Source organism: Fundulus heteroclitus, chromosome 11, assembly GCF_011125445.2.
Source record: "Fundulus heteroclitus isolate FHET01 chromosome 11, MU-UCD_Fhet_4.1, whole genome shotgun sequence".
Lineage (NCBI taxonomy): Eukaryota > Metazoa > Chordata > Actinopteri > Cyprinodontiformes > Fundulidae > Fundulus > Fundulus heteroclitus.
Window position 1 is genome coordinate 15896639 of NC_046371.1, and position 23699 is coordinate 15920337.

The 23699-nt window shown below is 38.0% G+C and overlaps 1 protein-coding gene across 1 annotated transcript; it reads left to right on the forward strand.

Moving 5' to 3' along the window:
- Positions 1-1437: 1437 nt before the first annotated feature.
- Positions 1438-17600, forward strand: slc13a2 (solute carrier family 13 member 2). Its single transcript, XM_036142958.1, has 12 exons — positions 1438-1843; positions 6641-6769; positions 7719-7855; positions 9145-9395; positions 9480-9657; positions 9747-9869; positions 12034-12243; positions 13947-14047; positions 14204-14319; positions 15348-15509; positions 15591-15728; positions 15930-17600. Exons 1-12 carry the CDS (start codon positions 1733-1735, stop codon positions 16059-16061), a joined length of 1788 nt encoding a protein of 595 aa, XP_035998851.1. The 5' UTR covers positions 1438-1732; the 3' UTR covers positions 16062-17600.
- The last annotated feature ends 6099 nt before the right edge of the window (positions 17601-23699 follow it).

The window sequence follows — 23699 nt, forward strand, 5'->3', positions numbered from 1 at the left end:
ACAGTTTGGCTTCTACACTGATAAGATAAAACAAAACAAAAAAAGAACACCTACACAGCAAAGTAATGGCTGTTCATTTAAGTGAGAACTGAACTATGCTTCCCTCTCTGGTAAATTGTGGACCAAAATATCAAACCTGAGAGTTCACAGTTTTAGTTTTTTTTAGGTTTCTCGGTACCAAAATCTTCATATCTGTATTTTTCAAGATTGCAAACCAGTATGAAACAAAATTAAAATTGTAAAAAAGCTGTACAACCTCTATTTATAAACCATTTTAGAATCCAACCTCCAACATCCCTGTGTACTAAAAGTACAGTAAGCTTTAATATCCACTACAATAGTGCATAGTACATCTATTTGAGCTTTCAGCTCGAATTTAAGAATTTAAGTTGAACCTTTGCATCTTTTGGTTTCCTTTTTGTTTTAAATGCTAAAGTTGTCGTTGCAGTCCCAATATCACAGGGTTCTGAATAGGTTCATAATTTCATGTCCAGTCACAGTTAACTACTGTAAATGATGACATATAAGGGATTATATAGGCTTTGTGTTGCATTCGTGTCTCAGTTTACAAGCCATACAAGCACACAAGGGACTTGGATCATTAACACTTTAAGGCAGGATAAGAGCAAAGTTGATGTTTCTGCCCTGAGCGGGGCAGGTAGCTGGCTAAATTAGTTTGATTAAATTAAAACAGTAACTACAGGAGATGTTGCACAAGTAATCAGGAAGGACTGGAATGATAAAACTAGCAGTCAAATGTTAGTTATAGCTTATAATGCTAGTCAGGAAGTAATACTGTTTAGGTTCAAGTCTATTTTCCCTCCATTTTGCACAACGCTGAGTTTGGTGAAAAAAGATCAAAGTTCAAGAACTAATTTTATTGCTAAAACATTTTTACCAGTAGTAAGACAAGAATTAAAGTAGCACAAACAAACATAGGCTTTATAACAACACATTAAAATTGATGAAGATAATAAGGTCCAAACATGACTATGGAGTTGTGAGGGATCTAGAAACCATGTCACATACAATGTTATGGAAAGGGTTGTCAGGTATTTCATTTGTGCATCCTTGTTTAAAAGTCTCCAGTAACACGTCTCTGATCTATGGAGCTGCGTCGTTGTGCTTTTTGACAGAAGTAAAACTTAGCCCGTATTTTCTTCCGTTTGCCGACTTTAAGTTGTGAAACCTGAACTCTTGTAGACCTCGTATTAGAGACTGCCAGCGGGCTCCATATCCACTGTCAAATGCACAACCCCCTGAACTTTGGTTACGCATGGTTGAGCTGGACTCCTTCACCTGATAAACCTGATCATTGTTTGGCAATCATTGGCTCCATCGGTCCATCCCCCCCCCCCTCCCCTTTCTGTAGAGCTGCCTCCCTCTCCTTACCAGCAGCTTCATCTCCCTCTCTGTGAAGGATTGTGAATACTTTGGTGTTGAGTTAATGTTTGATGTGCTAACACAGATGATAGAGAGTAAATAGCATTCGTTCAAGTCTTCCTACCAAAGCAGCTCCCCGGCGTGCAGATCTCCACTATAAGATCATCTGCTGCTGTGAAGTCTTTCTAGTACCTGTTTGTCCTTGGCCTCCTCCTCCTCCTCCTCTTCCTCCTCCTCCGTGCACAGGACCAGTGTGTGCCTGTCTCTGCTTCCTGGGCCTGCTGGACTGCCAGGCGTTTTAGGAGAGTTTTCTAACTCCGGTCTGTTCCTTATTCGTTCTAAGATCATCATGGATGGCTTTTTGAACGTACTGAAGTGGTTGTGGTACCACAGAAACTTCCTCATCATCGTCATCACTCCGCTCGCCTTTCTTCCTCTGCCACTGGTCGTTCCCACCTCGGTGAGTGTGAATGAGCTAAACTGTTGAAATCAGAATTACGTTTTTGTTCCGCCTCACATTTATTGAAACATGTTCTTGCTCAAACAGCTCAAGTCAGACACCCAGGTGATAAAAACCTCAAACAAGTCGTGGTTCAGCTACAGTTACTGTTGAAAACTAGACCTGTTTGGTGAACCTTTGAACCTGTCATTCGATATTTTGAATGACAAAATATGGCTAATTTAAAGTTAAGCTGGGGGATCTATTTTATTTTAACCATAAAAAGTCTAAAGACATACAAAAGTAAAAAGAACATATGGTGAATTGCACAGCCAAAGCCTTTGGATACAGTATTAATGTTGTTTTAAACAGCTTCACAAATTGGGATAGATTGTTCATGGGATTTCCTGTCAGTTGTAGAATTTCCATGGTTTTATGCGGACTTGAAACCTTTACAAACAAAAATGCAGAGCGATTACAGCAACAACATAGAAAGACAACTCTGGATGTTCAACAATATTAAAACATTTTCTGACAAACTGTAAGACTGATTACTCAAAGAACTTCAAAAGGAAAGGTTTTGCAAATAATAAACAAAGACCAGGGAAAAGCACAATTTTAAATAAATCCAAACCAGCTCATTTAGTTGGAACTCTTTTAACAAACAAAATATCTCCTACACAATTTAACTGGTTAACAGTCAATTTGATGCAATCCAAACAGTTTTTGATTTTTGCAGGCCAAAATATTCCTTTGTTTTCATTTTATCACCACTTGAAATGACAGAGAAAGAGCAACGATGTTAATAGTACAATAGTGAAAACTCTATAATGCTGATTTAGTTCATCCCCCTTAGTAAAACATTAAAACAATCATGTCATATGCAATTATTTATCCTGATAAGATGGATTATTGTTTTATTGTGATAAATAATATAATTACAGGATTATTTTCTCTAACAAGCTCTTCTCTTTCAGTATAAATTTCCCAATCAGAAAAGAAAAAACAACAACGTTTGCATCCATGGTCAGATTTCTTAAACAGATAAAATACTGGTCAACTTGGCTCTCCTGTGAACCATGTTGTCTGTGAAGTTTCTAAATAACTTACATGAAGTTTCTATTTTAAATTTTAAGTTCAAAGGTCCCCAAATGTAATAAAGAAAAGTTAACATAAAACCATTTGTTTGACTGATACACCCAACTACACTCATAACAGTTTATTTTACCTTCCTTAAAACCGGGGGAAAAAAAACAGTACATAGATATATTACCTCCTAATACGAGATTTACAATTAATACTCATATTAGTGTCAAACAATCATCTTTAATGTCTTTCTCTTTCAAAATAAACATTCAATATAAGATCAAAGAAATTGCAACGTTAAATTCAATTTTATCAGTGGAAATTTTCGTGTCGGATCGTTTAAACCGCGTTTTATATTTTTACTGTGGAACTATAAAAGCTATCTTGCGAGACAAGAGCACAACAAACTGTTTTATGATCAAGGGTTGCTACTATCTGCTTGTGTAAAGTCTTATTGCATTTTAAAGACAGGCGGCGATAAGACGAAGGACATGAAAGCTGGACAACTTTACAGTAACGTTTTGTCTGCCTCAGCTTCTGTTCGTCTCTGCTAAAGCAGATTTTAATCAAATGTGCATAATTTTTTTAATATACAAGTCATGGTCAAATGTTTTGTGCACTCCAAACGATATTGATTCACACTTCTCTAACTGGTGTAGGAAGTTGATCACAACTCGTATGGTTTGGTTTCCCCGCCTGCTTTTTGAGAAATGATCCCAGGTTCTTTATGGGGTCGAGATCTGGGAAGTATCAATGTTATGGTCCTTGAGCCACTTTATCACTTTGCCCTGTGAAACTGTGCATCCTTATGGTGGGAAAAAGCATTGATTACTGCCAAACTATGCCTGGACTATTGGATGTTCTTGGTAAATCATTTGAGCCAATCTTGTGTTCTTGGGTACAGCTGTGCTGATTTCCATTCCCTTGGACGAGAAGCAAGGCGACATGAGGGCTTCACTGTCTCCATGCAACAAGACTCATAATATTCTCTTTTTCCCCCTTATAAACAAGTTACTTTCCAGATTTCCTGTCCTGTAGGAAGAATGATTCCCCAGTGAAAATACTATCCATCCTTCAACTTCCTGCAGAATTTAAGTCAGTCCTTAATTACTTCCTGAACAATATTCGTGGCTGTTCATTTTGCCAGGTTATTGTCAAAAAGCCCTTGATTTCTTGATGCCAGTGTTAGGCAAGCTCTGCACAGCTGGAAAGAAAATGTAACCCAATCCTCTGCAGTTTCCTTTTTTGCACCGCAGCAGAACCTCTCAACTTTATTGTTCTTATCAGGAAAATTGTTTTGTTTTGTGCAACGTTCTTTACAGCAGTATTCTGATCTTGAGTTCATTCAGATGAACGTTTGTTTTGGGGTGGTAACCATTCTGGATTTAGAAAGATGGACTGTTTTACTGCTCAGACTGCTATCATGTTGTGTTTCTACTTCAATTGTCATACATGGGTGACCTCAGACCTCTGTTTATTCTAAACTATTACTTCAAACACTCAGACAGTTTGCAAATAACTTACATTTATTACAAGCATGCAACATGAACTAGTACAACATTGGAATAATGTGTAGCACAGTGTGAAATATTACAGGATTCTGTTCTTTTTCTCACATGTTTATTTATTCATGTAGCTACTTGAGCAATTCGGCTGTCAACATTCACACTGTTGGTCCACACTTTTTTGTGCCTCTGCAGTCTTAGTTCAGTTTCCAAGATTCAAACATTACAATGTTAAGCTCTTTCATGAGATGACACCTTTGGCTGCTGCTAATTATAATTTAGACTACTTTTAAAAAGGTTTAATTTTGTCGAAGCAGGTTTTTGAAATTCATAGCGCTGAAATATGCTCATAAAGGACAACTACTTTCACTTCCTTTCAGCAAGAAAAACGTCTGTCTTTCCCATTTTTACAAAATCAGAGTTATAGCTAGTATAAACTGTATTGGGATAATGCTATGCTATACGCTAATGCTGTCATAAGCCATACCATTGGCATACTAGCTAAGTTTTGCTGTTGCTAGCAAGTCAGTTTGAGTTAGCATTTTGGCAAATGCCAGCACATGCCATAGATGTGAACACGAACATGAAGGCGAACATGTGAACATATCTCATGTCTGTAGGTTGAAATTAAAATAGCAGCTAATGTTAATTTATTTAAGTTGATATGATAATGATAACACATTAATTCAATTAAATTTCATTTGTATAGCGCCAATTCACAACACATGTCATATCAAGGAACTGTACAAAGTCAGATTCAATCAAATAATACAGACAGGTTGGTCAAAAAGTTTCCTATCTGAGGAAACCCAGCATCAAGTCTTGACAAGTAGCATTCAGTCCTCCTGAAAGAGCGTAAAGCCAATTTATTAAATTTATTAAAATTTGAAATAACAACAAGCAATTCAAATTGGAGAACAGTAGGAAAACTCAGCAAAGTGAGAAAAATAAATATTGATGTCCTCCAGCAGCTTGAGCCTATATCAGCACAACTAAAAAGACAGCTCAAGATAACCTTAGCTGCTCTAACTATACGTTTTATCAAAAAGGAAAGTTTTTTCTTGTTAAAAGTAGACAGGGTGTCTGCCTCATGGACCAGAACTGGGAGTTGGTTCCACAGGAGAGGAGCCCGATAACTAAAATATCTGCCTCCCATTCTACTTTTAGAGACTCTAGGAACCACCAGCAGACCTGCAGTCAGAGAACAAAGTGCTCTCCATCATCACTACTGGGCAGAATATTTCTAATTTTGGCAATATTAAAAAAGGAGACCCTGGAAACCTGTTTAATATGGGATTTGAATAACACGTCTTGGTCAAAAATAACTCCAAGGTTTTTTACTTTATTACCAGAGGCCAATTTAATGCTATCAAGATTAAGTGATTGATTAAGAAGTTTATTTTTAAGGATCCTGGTCCAAAGATGACAACTTCTTATTTTGTCATAATTTAAAAGCATGACATTTAAAGTCATCCAGGGTTTGATGTCATCAAGACATGGTTGTAGTTGAAGTAATTGGTTGGTTTGTCTGGATTTACGAATAAATATAGCAGAGTGTCATCAGTATAACAGTGGAAATGAATCCCATGCTGTCTGATAATTTTACCAATCAGAAGCTTTTTATATAGTAAAGAGAATTGGCCCAAAGACTGAACCCTGTGGTACTCCATAAGTGAAGATTTATTTTATATTAACTAATGTTGGATAGTTAGCTAATGCTAGCATTTATCCAATGTTACTTTTTAAACAGATTTTGTCAAATATCTTACATTAAATTCAGTTCAGCGTTGTTTCTATTTCAATTTAGATAATTTAAGATGAACAATCCATCCATTCACCTTACTGCATTAGCATTAGCACAGAGCATTTATAAAGTAACTACAAAGTTATATTTTCATGTTTTTCAAACTTAATCTTTTATTGTTACAATAAATGTTTAGCTGGGTTAGGGTTAGCTGAAGTAAACTTTTCTCAATGGACCCCTCACTTAGTGCTGTGGAGCTGAAAGGCTTTTCTTTGTGGACAAAAACCTCAACTTGAGAACCACAGTCATAAGTATAACTTTGATCAAGGAATTTAAAATATATTATAAGCGGTTATCCTCTGAACAAAATCACCAGCTAGGACATAGCATGCTGAAAGGAATTTAAGATTCTAAACAATATTTGGTTGCTATGCAAACATATTTGAGACTTTAATCAGTGTATATTTGCTTGTGTGTTTACAGGAAGCAAAATGCGGCTATGCGATCATCCTGATGGCTTTGTATTGGTGCACAGAATGCATGCCACTGGCTGTGACTGCTCTTCTCCCTGTCGTCCTGTTTCCCATGATGGGCATCATGAAAGCTGGAGATGTACTGTTCCTATTCACACTTTTATACCTCGTTATGTGAAAATCTGCCTGTATGTGCTCAAGTTATCGGGGAAACACACACATTCAAGAGTTTAAGGATATCTGTGGAGCAGTTTATCAGGAGTCGGTATTTTACCTGCTCAGTATAGAGAATTATATTTGTTCCAGCAGGAGAGTTGAACTAAAAGGGGAATTCTGTCATCTTACCATGCCCATTTCCAACAATTTTACAGCACATCACGTTTTCATTAAATAGCTAACTATATGGTAGTCCACAGATAGTTACACAACATGCTTCTAAACTACTCACGGTAAATGAAACACTAGCAGAGAAGCTAAATGATGCAAAAGAGTGATGGTGCAGAGTATAAAAAAATATTTATCTGTTCAGTTACCAAGACCATTGTATTGATATTCTACGTCAACTTTTCAGCACATAAACAGTCAGTTATGCCACATCTGTATCAGCATGCAAAATGTGGAACATCATTGGTAAAGGACCGCCTATATTCTAAATGACCATGGGTTTGTATGTAGTTGAAGTTTAATGTAAGAGTGAAAGGGGTTTATCAGTATAAAAAATAAAGATTCTTTTTAAAAAATCATTAAAAACTGCACAGTATGTCTAGGGAGATTTAGGATATTAGATCTCGGTTTGGAAGTGTGCTCCGGTGAGAGGTTTTTCATTCTGGTGTTTAGTACATTTGAAATACAGATTTTTGAAAGAAAAAGTCAACAGTAAAGACAAAAAATCTCAACCTGAATTGGTACGTTAATTGGTCCCAAAGTTAAGGAGGCTGGTAATGAAGCACATTAGGGGAAGTCAGATAAATGTAAAAATACAACAATGAGCTTTGCACTGGCTGCTAAAATTCAAGTGACCTGGTACAGATTCTATTTGGAAATAGTTTTAATGTTACAAATAAATATTTTTTTATGCTATTTTCCAGGTCAGTATTGAGTATCTGAAAGACTCAAACATGCTGTTCATCGGTGGCCTCTTGGTGGCCATCGCAGTGGAGCACTGGAACCTTCATAAACGCATCGCTCTCCGAGTTCTTCTCCTGGTCGGCGTTCGTCCATCTCTGTAAGAAAATCAAACTTATAATCTATTTACAAAAAAGTAAAACTCATATAGTAATACTCACATAGAAGTGATTCCTTTTTTAAGGCTTAAATTCTTTTATTTTGATGATTAAGGCTTATGAGAATCGAATGAGAACCGAATACTTAGTTTTTCAGAAAACGAAGTATTATAAAAGTTTACATAAGACCAGTAAGAAAGGATTTTAAGGACATAAATATAATATGCTCTGGCCCAGAGAATCATGAGGATGCCTGCCGACTTGACAGTTGTCCGGCAGACAGTAAAACCCCTTTTCCATAGGCTCTAATCAGGTTAGCTCAACTCCACTCAACCCGCTTTGCGAGTGTTTCAAGCTTATCAATAGAAAGTTAAGTGGAAGGTAAATGCTCAGTAAAAAAAAAAAGCTGCATCTTTCCTGACATAAAAAAGATAAAGGGTTTAATTGTCGCCCATAGGCTCCAAAGTCCTCTCTTCAGATGAAAGTACATTTTGCATTTCATGTCAAGATCAAGGACTCCGAATATGGTGGAACAGTGGCACACAATCCAAGATGCTTGAGATCCAGTGGGAAGTTTCCACAGATCAGGTGGACGTTTTGGAGCACAGCTGGAGATGCTGATTTAATTCCTAAGTGGATTTGGCTCCTATCCACACAGCTAAAATACACGCCTAGTTTAATGACCATGGCAAAACAAAATCTGCAAAAGTACTGACTAAAAATACTGTGGAGTACAAACCTTTCAGTAGGCAGACATTTCTGCTAAAAACAACCATTTATTTGGGGCTTTCATCAGTTTAAGCAATAATCATCAAAACTTGAAGTATATTCCTGTGTGTACTGAAATTATACAATATTAATTTTAAGTTAAACTAATGAGATAAATTACAGCCTAAAGACTGTTTTCCTGAACTTAACTCAGCAGTTTCCTGTTCCAAAACCCAACCAAGAAATCTTAATACATACACAGCTTAGGGGAGTGGTGGCCTAGTGGTTAGAGCACAGAGGTTTGGTCCCAGAGGTTCTGAGTTCAACTCCCACAAGCTGCCATTCTGGGTCCCTAAGCAAGACCCTTAACCCCCATTTGCTCCCCAGGCAGCACATAGTGGCAGCCCACTGCTCCCCAAGGGGATGGGTTAAGATGCAGAAGTGAATTTCTCCATTGTGAGATCAATAAAGTTCAATTATCAGCTAATATTTTTATGTTTCAATTAAGTTCAGTAGAAATAAACAGTGTTACTCTCAAATTGGATCCTGTCCAATCCTAACCTCCTTTCCTCCCCTCTCAAAGGTTGATGATGGGCTTCATGATTGTGTCGGCCTTCCTGTCCATGTGGATCAGCAACACGGCCACCACGGCCATGATGCTGCCCATCGCTCACGCCGTGTTGCAGCAGCTGCAGGCCACGGAGGCCCGGGCGGATGAGCGAGACTTCCAGGCAGAAGATAACCTTGGCTTTGAGTTGGAGAGCACGCAAACCAAGGAGGAAATCACGGGTGAAAAAAGGCCAGACACCAAGCTGCAGCAGGAGAACGGCGGCTGTGAGTAAAACCTAAACTGATGGGATGGGTCTGTTTTTAGAAAATAATCCTTTTTAACGGCCTTCTCACTTTGTGGGACTGCAGTCCAGCCTGAGGTTACGCTAGAGTCCGCGCAGGAGCTCAGGAGAAGAGCCATGGAGGCAAAGTACGACCTCTTGACAAAAGGGATGAGTCTGAGTGTATGTTACTCTGCGAGCATCGGAGGCACCGCTACCCTCACAGGCACCACCCCTAACCTCATCCTCAAGGGACAAATGGACAAGTGAGACATCAGTACAAAGCCTAAGTTCACGTGGTTGAATCCTCATCCCTCTTCTACTCCTCCAACATGTTTTTTTTCTTCTTCCAAAGGCTCTTCCCTGGAAATGGAGACGTGATCAACTTTGCCAGCTGGTTTGGCTTTGCTTTTCCCAACATGGTGCTCATGCTCGCAATCTCCTGGCTCTGGCTTCAGTTCATGTTCCTCGGCTTCAAGTAAGACAACCAGAGGATGTGTGGACAAGCAACTTTAACTCTGTCAGTTGTTTGCCAAACAAGCAAAATACAGTTTTCTCTTGTTGTTACCAAAACATGGCTATTTGAAAAAAAAAATGGTTCTTAAGGTTTTGATTAGCAGAATGCAGGGCTGTTTTCTGTTTTATATCGGCTTTTATTGCTAAAACAAAAACTGAACTCAATAAAGGCCTGGCCATTTAAAAAATATGACAATGAGGACAAAACAAGAGCAGGTTACAACGCACACGTGAACGGAGTCTGCGGAGGAAACAACAGAAGACAGAACCTGAAATAAAGAGCAAAATTCAACTGTGCTGACGATAAACACAACATTTTAAACCCCCCATTCCTATGAGTAGAATCAGGACTTCTTGTCCCTGATACCAATCTATGTCCTTTAATAGAATAATATAATTTGCCAACGCTGATTCCCAGCCCCATGCTTTAATGGAATCAAGGCAGTTATATCCATGAAAATTTAGTAGCTTTTAAGCACAGCAAAAGAAAACAGTAGATTATGGGTTAAGAAATGAGAAATATCTCAACTTTGTGGTAAAAATGTATATTTAACCAAACCATCACTCTCAAAATAGTTTAATCAAACACAAAATAAATAAAAATAAGCAGACGCACCAAACAAACTCTTCAAGAAATGAATAGTCAAACCAGCAGCTCGACAATCGCAGTGGTTAAAATGGCTTTAAAAAAAAAAAATCTAATTCAAACCACATTTTGGTATGAGAACTGCTTGTTTAGGCTATTTGGGTTCAAATTACACATTCCACAGTAACCGGTACACTTTGAGACCCCACCAGTAACCTGCTCTGCTGTTTGCTTAATGCTAAACACTGAATTAAAGTTTTCAGTGATAGTGGTGCAGAGAGCAGGAGAAAAGTACCATAGTGGCCAAATTAGTCATAGTTTAGTGACCAATAAGACTAATGATCACAACATGACACAGCTTTCCAGTACTTTACATTGAAAAAACAATCCACAAGGAGCTAAAGTTAATCATCTTCTAAGTGTAGCTTATCTGTCCAAACATGGAAGCTAGCAGCCTCTCAGCTCTCCGATCTCTACAACGGAAACATAGACGCGGATCACAGACCGGTGGCCCCTATAGTCTGCAAAACATGCAATAGATGTTGGGAATCCACTCAGATTAATTATTATTTTGCTTTCATTCATCAAAGATCTGGCTTACTTTGATTTTACAGACGGCTCACCAGTCTTTCGAACTTTTCCTTTGTTTTGTTTTTTTCAAATAACATCAGACACTTTAACAGTTACAGAGCCTTTGTTTGATTTCTTTAGAAAACAATTAAATAATGGATATAATTCAGATCTAAATACAAGATTTTATTTTCCAATTCAGGGTGGCCATTTCCTCACCTACATTAGTATTATGATTGTTTCCTGCTTAACTCACTCACAATGACGTCTCAGTGATGGTTAATTTTTAGCTTGACAGACAGATATTTTGTCCCAACAGCAGGTTTTGCAGGCCGACTTTACGTTTCTAAACACATAACTTGTCACATACAGCAGTACTCTTCAATAAACGCACATCTGGCCCCATCTGGAGACATTCCCACATGGCACAACTTGCTGAAGCGCTAGGCTAACATTAGCCTGTTCATACCCTGTTTTGATTTGATACGGTGATACTGAACATTTTTCACTGCGGTTCCAGTTAATCATGGGTTGACAACATTTATAGAAAAGGTTGTCCTACCGCTTTATAAAGTTACCGCTTTACTATGAACGTCTTAAATTTCCATGACTAGTGTTTCACACTGCAAAAACGGAACTAAAAATAAGTAAAATATTCTTAAAATTAGTGTATTTGTCCTGGATTTGAGCAGGTAAATAAGATGATTTGCCAATGGAATGAGATTTTTGCCCTTAAAATAGGAACAACTCATCTCCATCATCTTATTTCAAGTGCAGGATGTCTAATTATCTTATTATAGGGGTTGAAAATACTCATTCCATTGGCAGATAATCTTATTTACCTGCTCAAATCAAGGACAAATACACTAACTTTAAGAATATTTTACTTATTTTTAGATCCATTTTTGCAGTGCAGCTGCTATCTGTGTAGCCCTGACCCCTCTGCAATTTTTTCCCTCCCCCAACTCAGCCTGAAGAAGTCTTTTGGTTGCGGCGTGAAAAGCGACAGAGATAAAGAGGCGTATGCCGTGATGAAAGAGGAGTACAAGAAGCTTGGAGGCATGAAGTTTGCTGAGGGAGCAGTGCTCACCATCTTCGTTCTGCTGGTGCTCCTCTGGTTCACAAGGGAGCCGGGCTTCATACCTGGCTGGGCCACAGTGCTCTTCAACAAGGAAGACTCGTGAGTCAAACGGTTTCCCCCTCTTTTACAGTTTTCATTGTAAGACTTTAAACAAATGTTGTAATATTTTTCAAAGTTTTGGAAATATGTTCTGGAGAATATGCAACAAATGTTTTACGAGCCATACATTTTTCTTCCAGTCGCGAGCAGTCAGGCTGATCTCTGCGTGGGGAATCAGCCAAGAGTCTTAGGTCCTATTTACGTGACCATATTTTCTGGTGAAAACAGAAAAGTGTGGCTGCGTTTGTAATGTTCATTTACACAAAAATGGCAAATGTTTTTTCTCTCTCTCGACGGCACTATTAGAGAATGTGTTCTGAAATGTGAGGGTTCGAAAACGTGCAAACAGAAAAAACTAAATGTTTTTTTTAGGGAATCCCTGGCTCATGCACTGTATAAATTAATGAAAACATGCACAACATAACAACTGGCTACAATTTAATAAAACATCAAAGAAGAACTTATCAACAATGGTGAATATTGCTGCTTACTTTTCTGAATCAAACCACGACTAGGCATCGCTATAATTCAAAGTCACCTCTTTAGTAACAATTCAACCTCATAGGTTCCATTGGAAAATTTATCCTCTTTCATCTTGAACATATTTCTTTATCGTGACATATTTTAGGCAAAAAGTTTTTTGTGCACATGCTGAGTTTCAAAGAACATAGCTCCAACTAGTGGCATGGTGGGAGAATTACATCATTTTCATGTCTTTTGGCGTATAAACTGAGATTATAATCAAAACGTTGTCATGTAAACATGTTAACTGAAACAGGAAGATAAATTCTGTTTTTAATCGATCGTTGTCGTATAAACAGGAACTAATTGGGAATGTCCAACCAAGAAAGTCAACACTGATTATTGTTGTTTGGTCTCATTTAGAAAACAATATATTTAGCCACACACTATGACGTGCCCTGATGTTGCTGGTTTCATTGTACATATCACACATATTTGAGATTTAAAAAAAAACATTCAAGCAGCCTTTCTGTACCAACAAAAGTAGGTAAGATTTAAACTTGCTAGTGTCAATTTCCCCTGCGTTGTCTACATTGTTACATTGTTTTACATCGTTTACATTTCAATTGTTTACATAAATTGCTGCTGCATCTGGATACCGTGAATAGCACACTGTCTATTTCCCATGCATTGTTTACATTGTTACATTGTTTTACATTTCAATTGTTTACGTAAATCGCTGCTGCATCTTTATCCCGAAAATTAGTGCAATCTACTGTGATTTTTAGAGTGATTTCTAGTGATTTTTCAAGCTGTATGCAAACAAAATTTCGTTCTGTACGCACTTTGTGCATACAAAATGACAAATAAAGCTATCTATCTATCTATCTATCTATCTATCTATCTATCTATCTATCTATCTATCTATCTATCTATCTATCTATCTATCTATCTATCTATCTATCTATCTATCTATCTATCTATCTATCTATCTATCTATTTAAATGTTCCGGTTATGATTCTTTTTTTTTTTTTTTTTACAAAGAAATCATGAAAATGTTTCTACATGGAAAAATACAGAAAATCTTCATCACAAAGATTGTGGAGTATATATATATATATATATATATATATATATATATATATATATATATATATATATATATATATATATATATATAACATTAGAATTCAAACATTTTAATCATCACATGTTTAAGTAACTCTCATCATTTCTCCAGGTTTGTGTCAGATGGAACCGTGGCCATCTTAATGTCGATGCTCTTCTTCGTCATCCCGTCTCGGCTGCCCACATGTGGCAGCTACGGTTTCACAGAGGCAGGTGAGATGTTGCTCGGTCCTCCGTTGTTGCTTTTGATGCTGCAGCAAACAAAGATTTCAGCTTATTTGAGTCTAGGCTGACTAGTAACTAATTGACATGAGGCTTGTCTTGCAAAGTAATTATTTTTGCATGTTAAAACTCCATTGGATGTTCCAGGTAAGAGGATTAAGGCACCTCCAACTCTGCTGAACTGGCAGGTGGTCCACGAGCGAATGCCCTGGAACATCATCCTGCTGCTGGGAGGAGGCTTCGCTTTAGCTGCCGGCAGCGAGGTGAACATCAGTGACCGATACGTTGTTGACTTCACACCTTTATGTTCACTGTTTATATCGACGTGTAATTATCCCACAGTGGTCAGACAGAGCTTAAATGGTTCAGAAGTTTATTCATACTTCCAATCTTTATTTATATAATTACTCACTTCTTTATCTTTTCATTTTTATATATATTTAATTCTTGAAAAATACAATTGTTTTAGTTTGCATATTATATATTGATATGGCAATTTATTTATTTCTCAATTGATTATTTATTCTACTTGTTATATTTCTAATCACTAAATTAGTTTCTAGATTAGTTTCTAATGTAAGTCTTTCATTTACCATTTTTTTATTTATCTTTTTACTTTTAACTTCTGTTTAATATGTGTGTTTTACATTTTTAAACTATTTTCATTCCTACTTGTTTACCTTTTGCTTTTTAAAAGTTTATCTTTTTTACTTCAAATATTCCAAATTACAACATCTTACCCTTGTGTGTTTTAGATTTAGTTTTTTAAGCTAAAACAAAAAAAAGACACTTTTTTCGAGGTTATCACATTGATCTTAGATTATTATTTAATATAATATTCATAAATAAACACAAAATAAATTATTCCGAATAACTAAATTGGCTAAATTACTTAGCAGATAAGTATAAGCCTGTGCACATTCTTAGTTATCTGTGTCATTGCAAAATCAAGCAGGCTAGTATATATATTTTTCAAAAAGATCATGCTTAATGTCATCAGCATAAGAATAATAATGTAAGCAAATGTGCTGCTGTTTTACCAAGTTAGTCCAGAATATGTAGACGTTTTAACTAGATCTTAGATTCCTGTGGCACAGCTTGCCCACTATTTCCTTCTTAAAGAGATATCCTGTTGAAACGAATTTCTCAAATTGATGCAGATTTATTTTACTAACAAACAGCTTTAATTGAGCAATCTTTAAATCTTTTTTTTTTTACCCAATCCTTTGATAAGCCTTAGAGGGATTTAATAATTCTTAGACATGCTTTACCTTTAGCTTTATGTTTGTAGGTTTCAGGTTTGTCCAAATGGCTGGGCGATAGTCTGGCACCCTTGCAGAAAATCCCCCCCTTCGCCATCTCCATTCTGCTCAGTCTGCTGGTGGCGACGTTCACTGAATGCTCCAGCAACACGGCCACCACCACCCTGTTCCTGCCCATACTTGGCTCAATGGTAAACTGAGCGAAATGTCCACACATATGGACCCAAATCTTTGGTACGTCTATGCGTTTACAGATGTTTCGTGTCTCCCAGGCCACAGCCATCCAGATACACCCGCTTTACATAATGCTGCCTTGCACCATCGCTGCCTCCCTGGCTTTCATGCTGCCTGTGGCCACGCCGCCCAACGCCATCGCCTTCTCCTTTGGAAACCTCAAGGTCATCGACATGGTGAGACTGATGGAAATCTCTCCCATTATAAAAACGCATAACCATGTATTTGATTTAAAAAGGAAAATCTTGACCCAACATTCGCAGCTGTTTGTTCTACCGAGAATAAAATGTAGATTTTACAGGAGCGAGGCTCAGATGAAGACCTTAGAGAGTGAAATGTTGTGCACCTGACCAGAATGTGGCTGTCTGTGCCCTCAGGTGAGAGCTGGATTCATGCTGAACATCATCGGGATCCTCTGCATTAATTTAGGCATCAACACCTGGGGATATGCCATGTTCAACATGGGCAAATTTCCTGAGTGGGCCAACACCACACAAAGTAAACCCTGAGCCACAACAGGAGGTGGAAGCGCCGCCTTTAATGCCTTGGAAAGTATTTCCACATCTGTTTTAACAGGACACCGCGAGGTGAGGTCTGATCAGAGTCCAATGACATGAATACGACCACTTATCTTATGTTGGTAAATTCTGATATATAAGAGACATTATTTAATATCCTCCTGAGTGCCGTCCACTGACCAGTAAGAAAAGCTTTCAAAAAGAGACAATGAATGCAAAAATATGTGGTGCAAATTTTAGAAACTAATTTTTTTTTAAATTGTTAAATAGTCTACAAGGTCTGTATCCCCCTAAATGGCAAAAAAGAGAGAAGAAAATATATATTTTTTGGATTTCTATACTGTATTTAGAGTTGTAGAAAAGAGACAACAGTAGAATTATAGAATTATTATACAGTGTTGATATTATTATTAGGATTTTGATACATTTTAGTCAGTAACACATATGCTGGATGAGGTATCACAAACAAACTTTAATCTTTGTAATTTTACCATAATGTCCTCGATACCCTACGTGGGTTTACTTCCTGATGTGAAGTTCAGCACAGGAGAAAAACAATGAAGGTCATTTCCTTTTACAAATGTCCCTGAAAGTGTCATCACCTCATTATTAATCTCATTTACAGATGTTGCACATGACTTTCAGTGATTATTTACAATGCTATTACTCCAAAGGATCCTAATCTTACATTGGAAATGTAAATGAAATGAATGTAAATGAACTTCATCTGTTAATTTAATTTATTGTAAGTTTAATTAATGATCACTTGGTTGTGTTGTTTATTTGTGTTTTTTTTTTTCATACAGTTTTTATCACTAGCACACTTTGAATTGTTGTATGTTATTGTAATTTGTAAATACCGGAGTGCAGAACTATTTGATTGTTTACATGCTGTACTCGTTTCGTTTGATCAAATTTTTTTAAAGTGCACTTTTTCTCTTCTGGGCAAATGGAAAAAACATTTAAACACAAATTGTCAGGATAAAGTTATTTTGTCCTTACATAATTATGCATAAACACTTGTTTTAGTTGGGCCAACTTGCAGAAATTCTCTCTGCCAGCCAGCAAAGGTTTATCGCATGATTCTTGTTGAGATAGCTGACTTCTGATCCATATGTTTATGCCTTTAAACGGGATCACAAAAGCATTTTTTTGGCACTATCTTCAGGTGTTTGTATTTTAATTTTCTTTCATGTATGTAGTTTGGACAATTCTTTGCTGTTATGCTTGTTCTGTCTTCTTCTTCTTCTTCTTCTCTTATGATTACTATCTTTAGGTGTTTGTACTTCTGGGTTTTTCCTGTTTATTTTTTCTAGTTGCTGTTATTTTAGTTCATACATTTGTGGATTTAGGTTCTTGGTTCTTTCTGTGTATATTTTCTACTATTTCCGTTTTTCTTCCCCATGTCTCTCTCTGCTCAGTATTTTCCCTCCCCTCTGTTTCTCTGCCTTCATTGATCTCAGCTGTTCCTCATTTCATGATTACTCTCACCTGTGTTGTCGTGTTTTTCTTATCTTCTTATGCTGTATATAAGCTGTTGTACCTCCTGTCCTTCTGTTTGATTTCCTGTAGCTCTGTTGTTCCTCCTGATTTTTGCTATTTTTTTAAAACTATTATTTACAATTAAATCATTATTCTCAACATGTGACTTCCTGAGTCCTGTTTGCAATTTGGTCCTGGGACAACCTCACAGTCCATGATATTTTTATTATTCTTTTACAAAAAGAGCCTGAATAAATGTTTTAATCACCCTGACTTCAAACATATTAGAAGGAACACATTTCTGAAAACCTGATTGGATGAAAACAGAACTCTTCTTTTTGATTAATTTATTTTTTTACACCAAAAACAGGAAGTTTCGATTCTTATTTCAAAAATAAGATTTAGGTACACAACCTAGAGGGGGGAAAATACACTTAGAGTGATATTTGAGGTTTTTTCAGCAGCTGGGGGACACATTAACATGTTGCTGCTTACTGGTTATATTTTGTATGAATTTATTTTGGTTTGCTAAGAAGTCAGAGAAACACTGTCTTAATAAACTTCCATAAAAAGAAAAAAAAGTATTGCAGAAATAATAGCCTGGTTCAAGCACATATGCTTTTATGGCTCAAATTGTAATTTTTGAGATAAGAAGCATTTAAGGATGGCAGATAACTTTCTACAGGTGAGATATTTGAGAGAAAAAAGAGCTCTGTGGAGAAGTCCTCCAGAACAGTTCATATTAATGAGATGATTGGTGGTTGTGTAAAACATGGATCCATATTCAATTTAATTTTATTCATATGGTGCCGATTCACAACACGTCATCTCAAGGCACTTTACAAAATTCAATTCAATCAAATAATGCTGACAGGTTGGCCACATAGTTTCCTCTCTAAGGAAACCCAGTAGATCACATCAGGTCTTGACAAGCAGCATTCACTCCTCATGAAAGAGTGTAGAGCCACAGGGAGAGTGGTCTGCATTGTCCATGGCTTTGCAGCAATCCCTCATACTGAGCATGCATGCAGCAACAGTGGAGAGGAAAACTCCCCTTTAACAGGAAGGAAAGACCTCCAGCTGAACCAGAACCAGGCTCAGTGTGAACGGTCATCTGCCTCGACTTATTGGGGGTTAGAGAAGACAGAGCTGAGACACCGAAAGCACAGAAGCACACATTGATCCAGGAATCCTTTCTATGTTATATGGTAATGGTGGATGATGTCAGCTAACAGAACGCCAGGCCAGATGTACCTACTATGAAGAGAAAAATGACAGAGAAACAGAGTTAACATTTGAAATAACAACAAACAATGCAAAATTGGGGAACAGTAGGAGAACTCAGCAGAATGAGAGAAATAGATCTTGATGTCCTCCAGCAGCCTAAGCCTATAGCAGCATAACTACAGAAATACCTCAGGATTACCTAAACCACTCTAACTATAAGCTTTGTCAAAAAGGAAGGTTTTAAACCTAGTCTTAAAAGTAGAGAGGCAATGACAACAGAAAAGCCAAAAGGAGTATATCTAAGATTTATCCTTTCAATAGCTTTAGGATTCTTTGGCTCTGAACTTTCCCAGTGAAGATGCTGTAAATACAGGAATATCTCATAAACCATCAGACTCTTTGCTCTCACCTCAGCGTGAACTGATAAGCAGCCCAGGAGAAACGTACAGTCCAGTGAGGCCCAACCCGTATCTTTTTGCGAGGTTGCAAGTACAGCTTGCTGATACTGAAAGGTAACAATCCTCCTTTGTTTCTGCAGCCTGTACATCATTAGCGCCTTTCATCCTTTTCCTTCCAGAACTCACGTTTTTACCGTCAAACGGAGCTGACTTCCTGATCTCAAAATAGACTATCAGTTTGACCTTGAATGTCCGAGCTGAACCCAAACACTGACGAATGCATCGTAGCATTAGTCACATAAGGAAACACTGTGAAAATGACCCATACAGGCACCCGTAACCACAAAATGCATTTGTCCCAGTCATGTTACTGTAAACAAATAAGAAAGCTCCTTTTCTCTGTTTGCCACGCCACATTTAGTTAAATTTAAAGAAAATAAACTAAGCCTTTATACAATACAAGCTGAATTATCTTAAGTGTTTTATCTCAACCCTTATTTAAGCATAGCCTCCCTGTCTTCTACCTCACTCATCGTCATGGGACTCGCATTCCTCCTTTCTGAGCTCAACTCCTGTTTCCAGCAAGTCGCTAAATTCTGACTTTCACCCCTCGAGGAAAGGTGAAAGCAGCGAATCGATGGCAGGAAGGTGTTAATAAATCTGTGTACAGTGTGTACAGATGAAAAAGGCTGGTTAAAGGCTAACTGTGAGATAAGAGGCTGCCAACAGGATGTTACTGATGTGAAAGGCCGCTCTCTATCACGTTTATTACGAGATAGAGGGAGTGCAATAAACAAAAAAAATAAAAAAATAAGAGGCCAAAGGCAGAACGTCAAAGGAAAGTTTTGTTCTTGCTCTAATTCACCTTTGAGGGGGAGAGAGATCCGAGTCGATCCGAATGTTATCGAAAAGTTAATTAATTTCACTGGTTCAATTCAAACAGGGAAACTCACGAGTTAAACGGATTCACTAAAAGAACAAAGCAATGCACTTCAAGTGTTTCCTCAGAAAATGATGATTATGAATAAAGCAATAAGAAAATGTAGATTTGTGTCAACTTACTGAAAAAGTATGTCTGTGAATTGTATGATAGATCCACTTAGCGCTTGGCTGGGCCTTTTTTTTTTTTAATTATTGCATCAGTGCAGCGGCATGGAGGCGATCAGGCTGTGGTGTTAAGGAAGTCCGGGTTGCTTTAATGGTGCTACATGGAGATTATCTGTGGGGTTTGGGTCAGGCCAGCTCACTGGCTGACACCGTGGCCATTAAAGCAGGTATTGGTGCTTTTTGGCAGTGTGGACAGGTGCCAAGTCCTACTGGAAAATGAAACCAGCATCTCTATAAAGCTTGTCAGCAGAGGGAAATACGGAGGGCTCTAAAATATTCTGGTAAACGGGCGCACAAACTGTGGGCATGATAAAACTCAGCGGAGCAACGCCAGGAGAAGACATGGCTCTTCAAATCAGGACGGACTTTAGAAAACTCTCAGCGGACTTCTAGCTGATTCTCCTCGCCTCCTCCAGAGAGCTGGACCGTCATTTCTACATGAAATGCAACTTCCATCTTTTAAAAAGCACCTTGGCCACAAATCTTTAATTTTCAATAATAATCTTTCGGAGAAACTGTGGATTTAAAGTTCCTTGCAAATCCTTATCAAAATAAATACCTGAAATAAATCTCATAAACAGCATAATTTGAGTTTCCTTTTTTTTTAAATGACCTTTTTCATAAATTGGTAATGCACTGGTAAGTTGGTATAGAAAATGGATGGATAAAATGTTACTGTATTAAGATGCATTTCTATCCGCTCTGTGTTTTGTTAATAAACCGTCACACAAACGTATCTGCTTCATCAATAACAGTCAGGATGCTGCAATGCTTCAAAAAGTCCAATAAATCTTTATTTTTCATTTCTTAAGTCCCACCAACATCTGGAAACTTCAAATGAGTTAAAAATAATTTGTACGATTCACAGCAAGTCATTTAAAAATCTCTTCTATTTATTTACGAAACATTTGCCGACAAAAACATTCAAGTCAATCAGTTTAATCCCCAATCGAGTCTTGCCTCTGTTCCCTCCCGTCACGTTTTGAAACTTTCCCCACATCTTTTAGTGCAACTGTGAACCACAAAACGACAAAACCACTCAAATCTGAATCCCATGAAAACAGATCTGAACTTGTCATCTATAAGGATGTAAAGACACAGCTAGTTTCGGTCAAACTGGTTGCTTAGTCTTCACACACCTGGCTCAACCACCATCCATAATTCAAACATAACCCGTGACACAAACTAAACAGAAGATCCAGTGATTTCAACCAGAAAAGATGAAAAAATAAAATACCCCCACACCCAAAAAATTAAAATTAAAAATCTGACAATTATTTGGATATTTTTGATTCAAGTGTGCATATTACAGTTTAGACACATCTCAAGACATATACTCAACTATTAATCTCCTTCAGACAGGAAAAGATTACTAAGCAAATCACTGGAGCGTGTCCAAATGAAAACAACAGAATCAAGTATGAGGCAGAAATGAGATGAAAGAGAAAACCAGGACAAGAGGGGCCACAGAAACAAGGACTTGTTCAAACATAACAAAAAGAAACCCAAACATTTTGCTGTGATTTGTGCTACGCTTTTCAAATGGATCTTTTCCTAAAACATAATTCTGCCTGAAATCCTCGTTTTGAATCTTTCCTTCAGGGAGGAGATGAGAAACTACACTCTGAACCAAAAGTTGAAGGTCTTGAACACCATAAAGTAACTCAGGGCTGGAAAAGTACAACCCAAGCACAGATGACAAGGTGCGCTTCTGCTCAGACCGGCGCAGCTTTATGAGTTTTCACTGTAAAACAAGTTTTGAGCAAACACAGCACTCACGTATGGGCTACGGTTAACGCGGGTCAACTTAGTCGACGGTCAAACCAGGAGCGGAACGAGACGGGAAATTAGTCGGATAAATTTAGATCTATTTACTGCCTACTGTGTAGGAAATGATCTAACCGCTTCTGGAAATCTACCTGACCTTTGCGAGGCAGATTAGAACATTGCTGACATTTAAATCATATTCTTTATTTTACCAGAGGAGGTGTTCATGCTTCAAACAGACATTTACACGAGGGGAGAAAGACACACATGATCGTACAAAACGGCAGGAGACGTAACTCATTCACACGCATTAAAAATCACTTGTCGAATCAAATAACAATTTCCCCCAAAGAGACAGATTGGGAAGCACACATTTAGACCTAAAAACACACATTTAGAAATGTAAGATTTGTTCCCCCAGAGCCTTGTAAAGTGTGTTAACACTACTTGAACCTGTTCACATTTTGTCCCGTTACAAACCCAAACCATAACGTTTTAACTTGGGTCGAATGCAATACGCCGACACAAAGTAGCCGATGGTGGTAAAGTGGAAGGAGAGTTTTTGATCTTTCCTTTTTGTTTTAGACAGCGTGATGCCGCCACCCTATGATGAAACATGGCGGTGGCGGCATCACGCTGTGGGAATGTTGTTCACCAGCAGAGAGATGGGGAAGATGGATAGAAAAAACCACATCCATCTGGGACATCTCCCATAGAGAGTGATTTCTCCAACCAATTTTATTGTCTAGCCAATCAGGACGCAGGGCTGGAGTTTCATAGATGTGACGTAGTGGAGAAGCAGAGGGACTGTTTTGATTTAGACAACAATGGCGGCTCGCATCGAGGAAGCAAGCGTTAACATTGATGCTGCTATTTCTTCTGTGTTGTCCAATCTACCTAATATTGTTTCATTAAAAGAACATCAGAGAACGGCTCTGAAGGCTTTTGTTGGTGGGAACGATGTTTTCGCCCTTCTCCCGACCGGATTTGGCAAGTTTTGTTTTCCGGGGCGCGCCCGTGGCGGAGCGGTTAGTGTGAACCATGTTAGGAGGCCTTTAGTCCTTGACGCGGTCGGCCCGGGATCGACTCCGACCCGTGACACTTTGCCGCCTGTCTTCCCCCCTCTTCCTGTCAGCTCACTGTCAATAAAACGCGTGCCACTAGAGCCGCAAACACATAAAAAAAAAAGTTTTGTTTTTTCTTGCGTCGCTCTCATCAGAGTCACGGGTTAGCTTCGGTGTGAGTGGTTGAAATAGCACGTTGATAAAGATGACAGACAAGTGGCTTATCCAATCATATGCAAGGATTTTTGATAAGGCCCAGCCTTCTGAAACGCCATTCCTATGGATCTGTCCCAGATGGATGTGAGTGGAGCTAGGCGGAGCGACATCTATCTGGCTAGAGTCAGGTTAGGATGGAGATAAATACAGGAGAAAACTGGAAGAAAACCCGTTGGAGGCTGCAGAGGATTTGAGACTGGGGCAGAGGTCCACCCTGATCATCCAGCCTGAGCTGCAGTTAGATAAAAGATAAAGAAAAAAAGAAAAAGAAAAGCTATGCACAAGCCCCCGAAACCAAATCCAAACATGGAATCTGCTGCAAGACTGAACACTGCTGTTCACAGAAGCTCTCCATAAAAAATCCGACT

Bases quoted from the DNA above. Each gene is read 5' to 3' on its own strand.
- slc13a2 (XM_036142958.1), top strand. From the start codon at position 1,733: ATGGATGGCTTTTTGAACGTACTGAAGTGGTTGTGGTACCACAGAAAC. The intron at 7,856-9,144 runs GTAAGAAAATCA...CCCCTCTCAAAG, and splicing joins GTCGGCGTTCGTCCATCTCT to GTTGATGATGGGCTTCATGA. The intron at 14,048-14,203 runs GTGAGATGTTGC...TGGATGTTCCAG, and splicing joins CTACGGTTTCACAGAGGCAG to GTAAGAGGATTAAGGCACCT.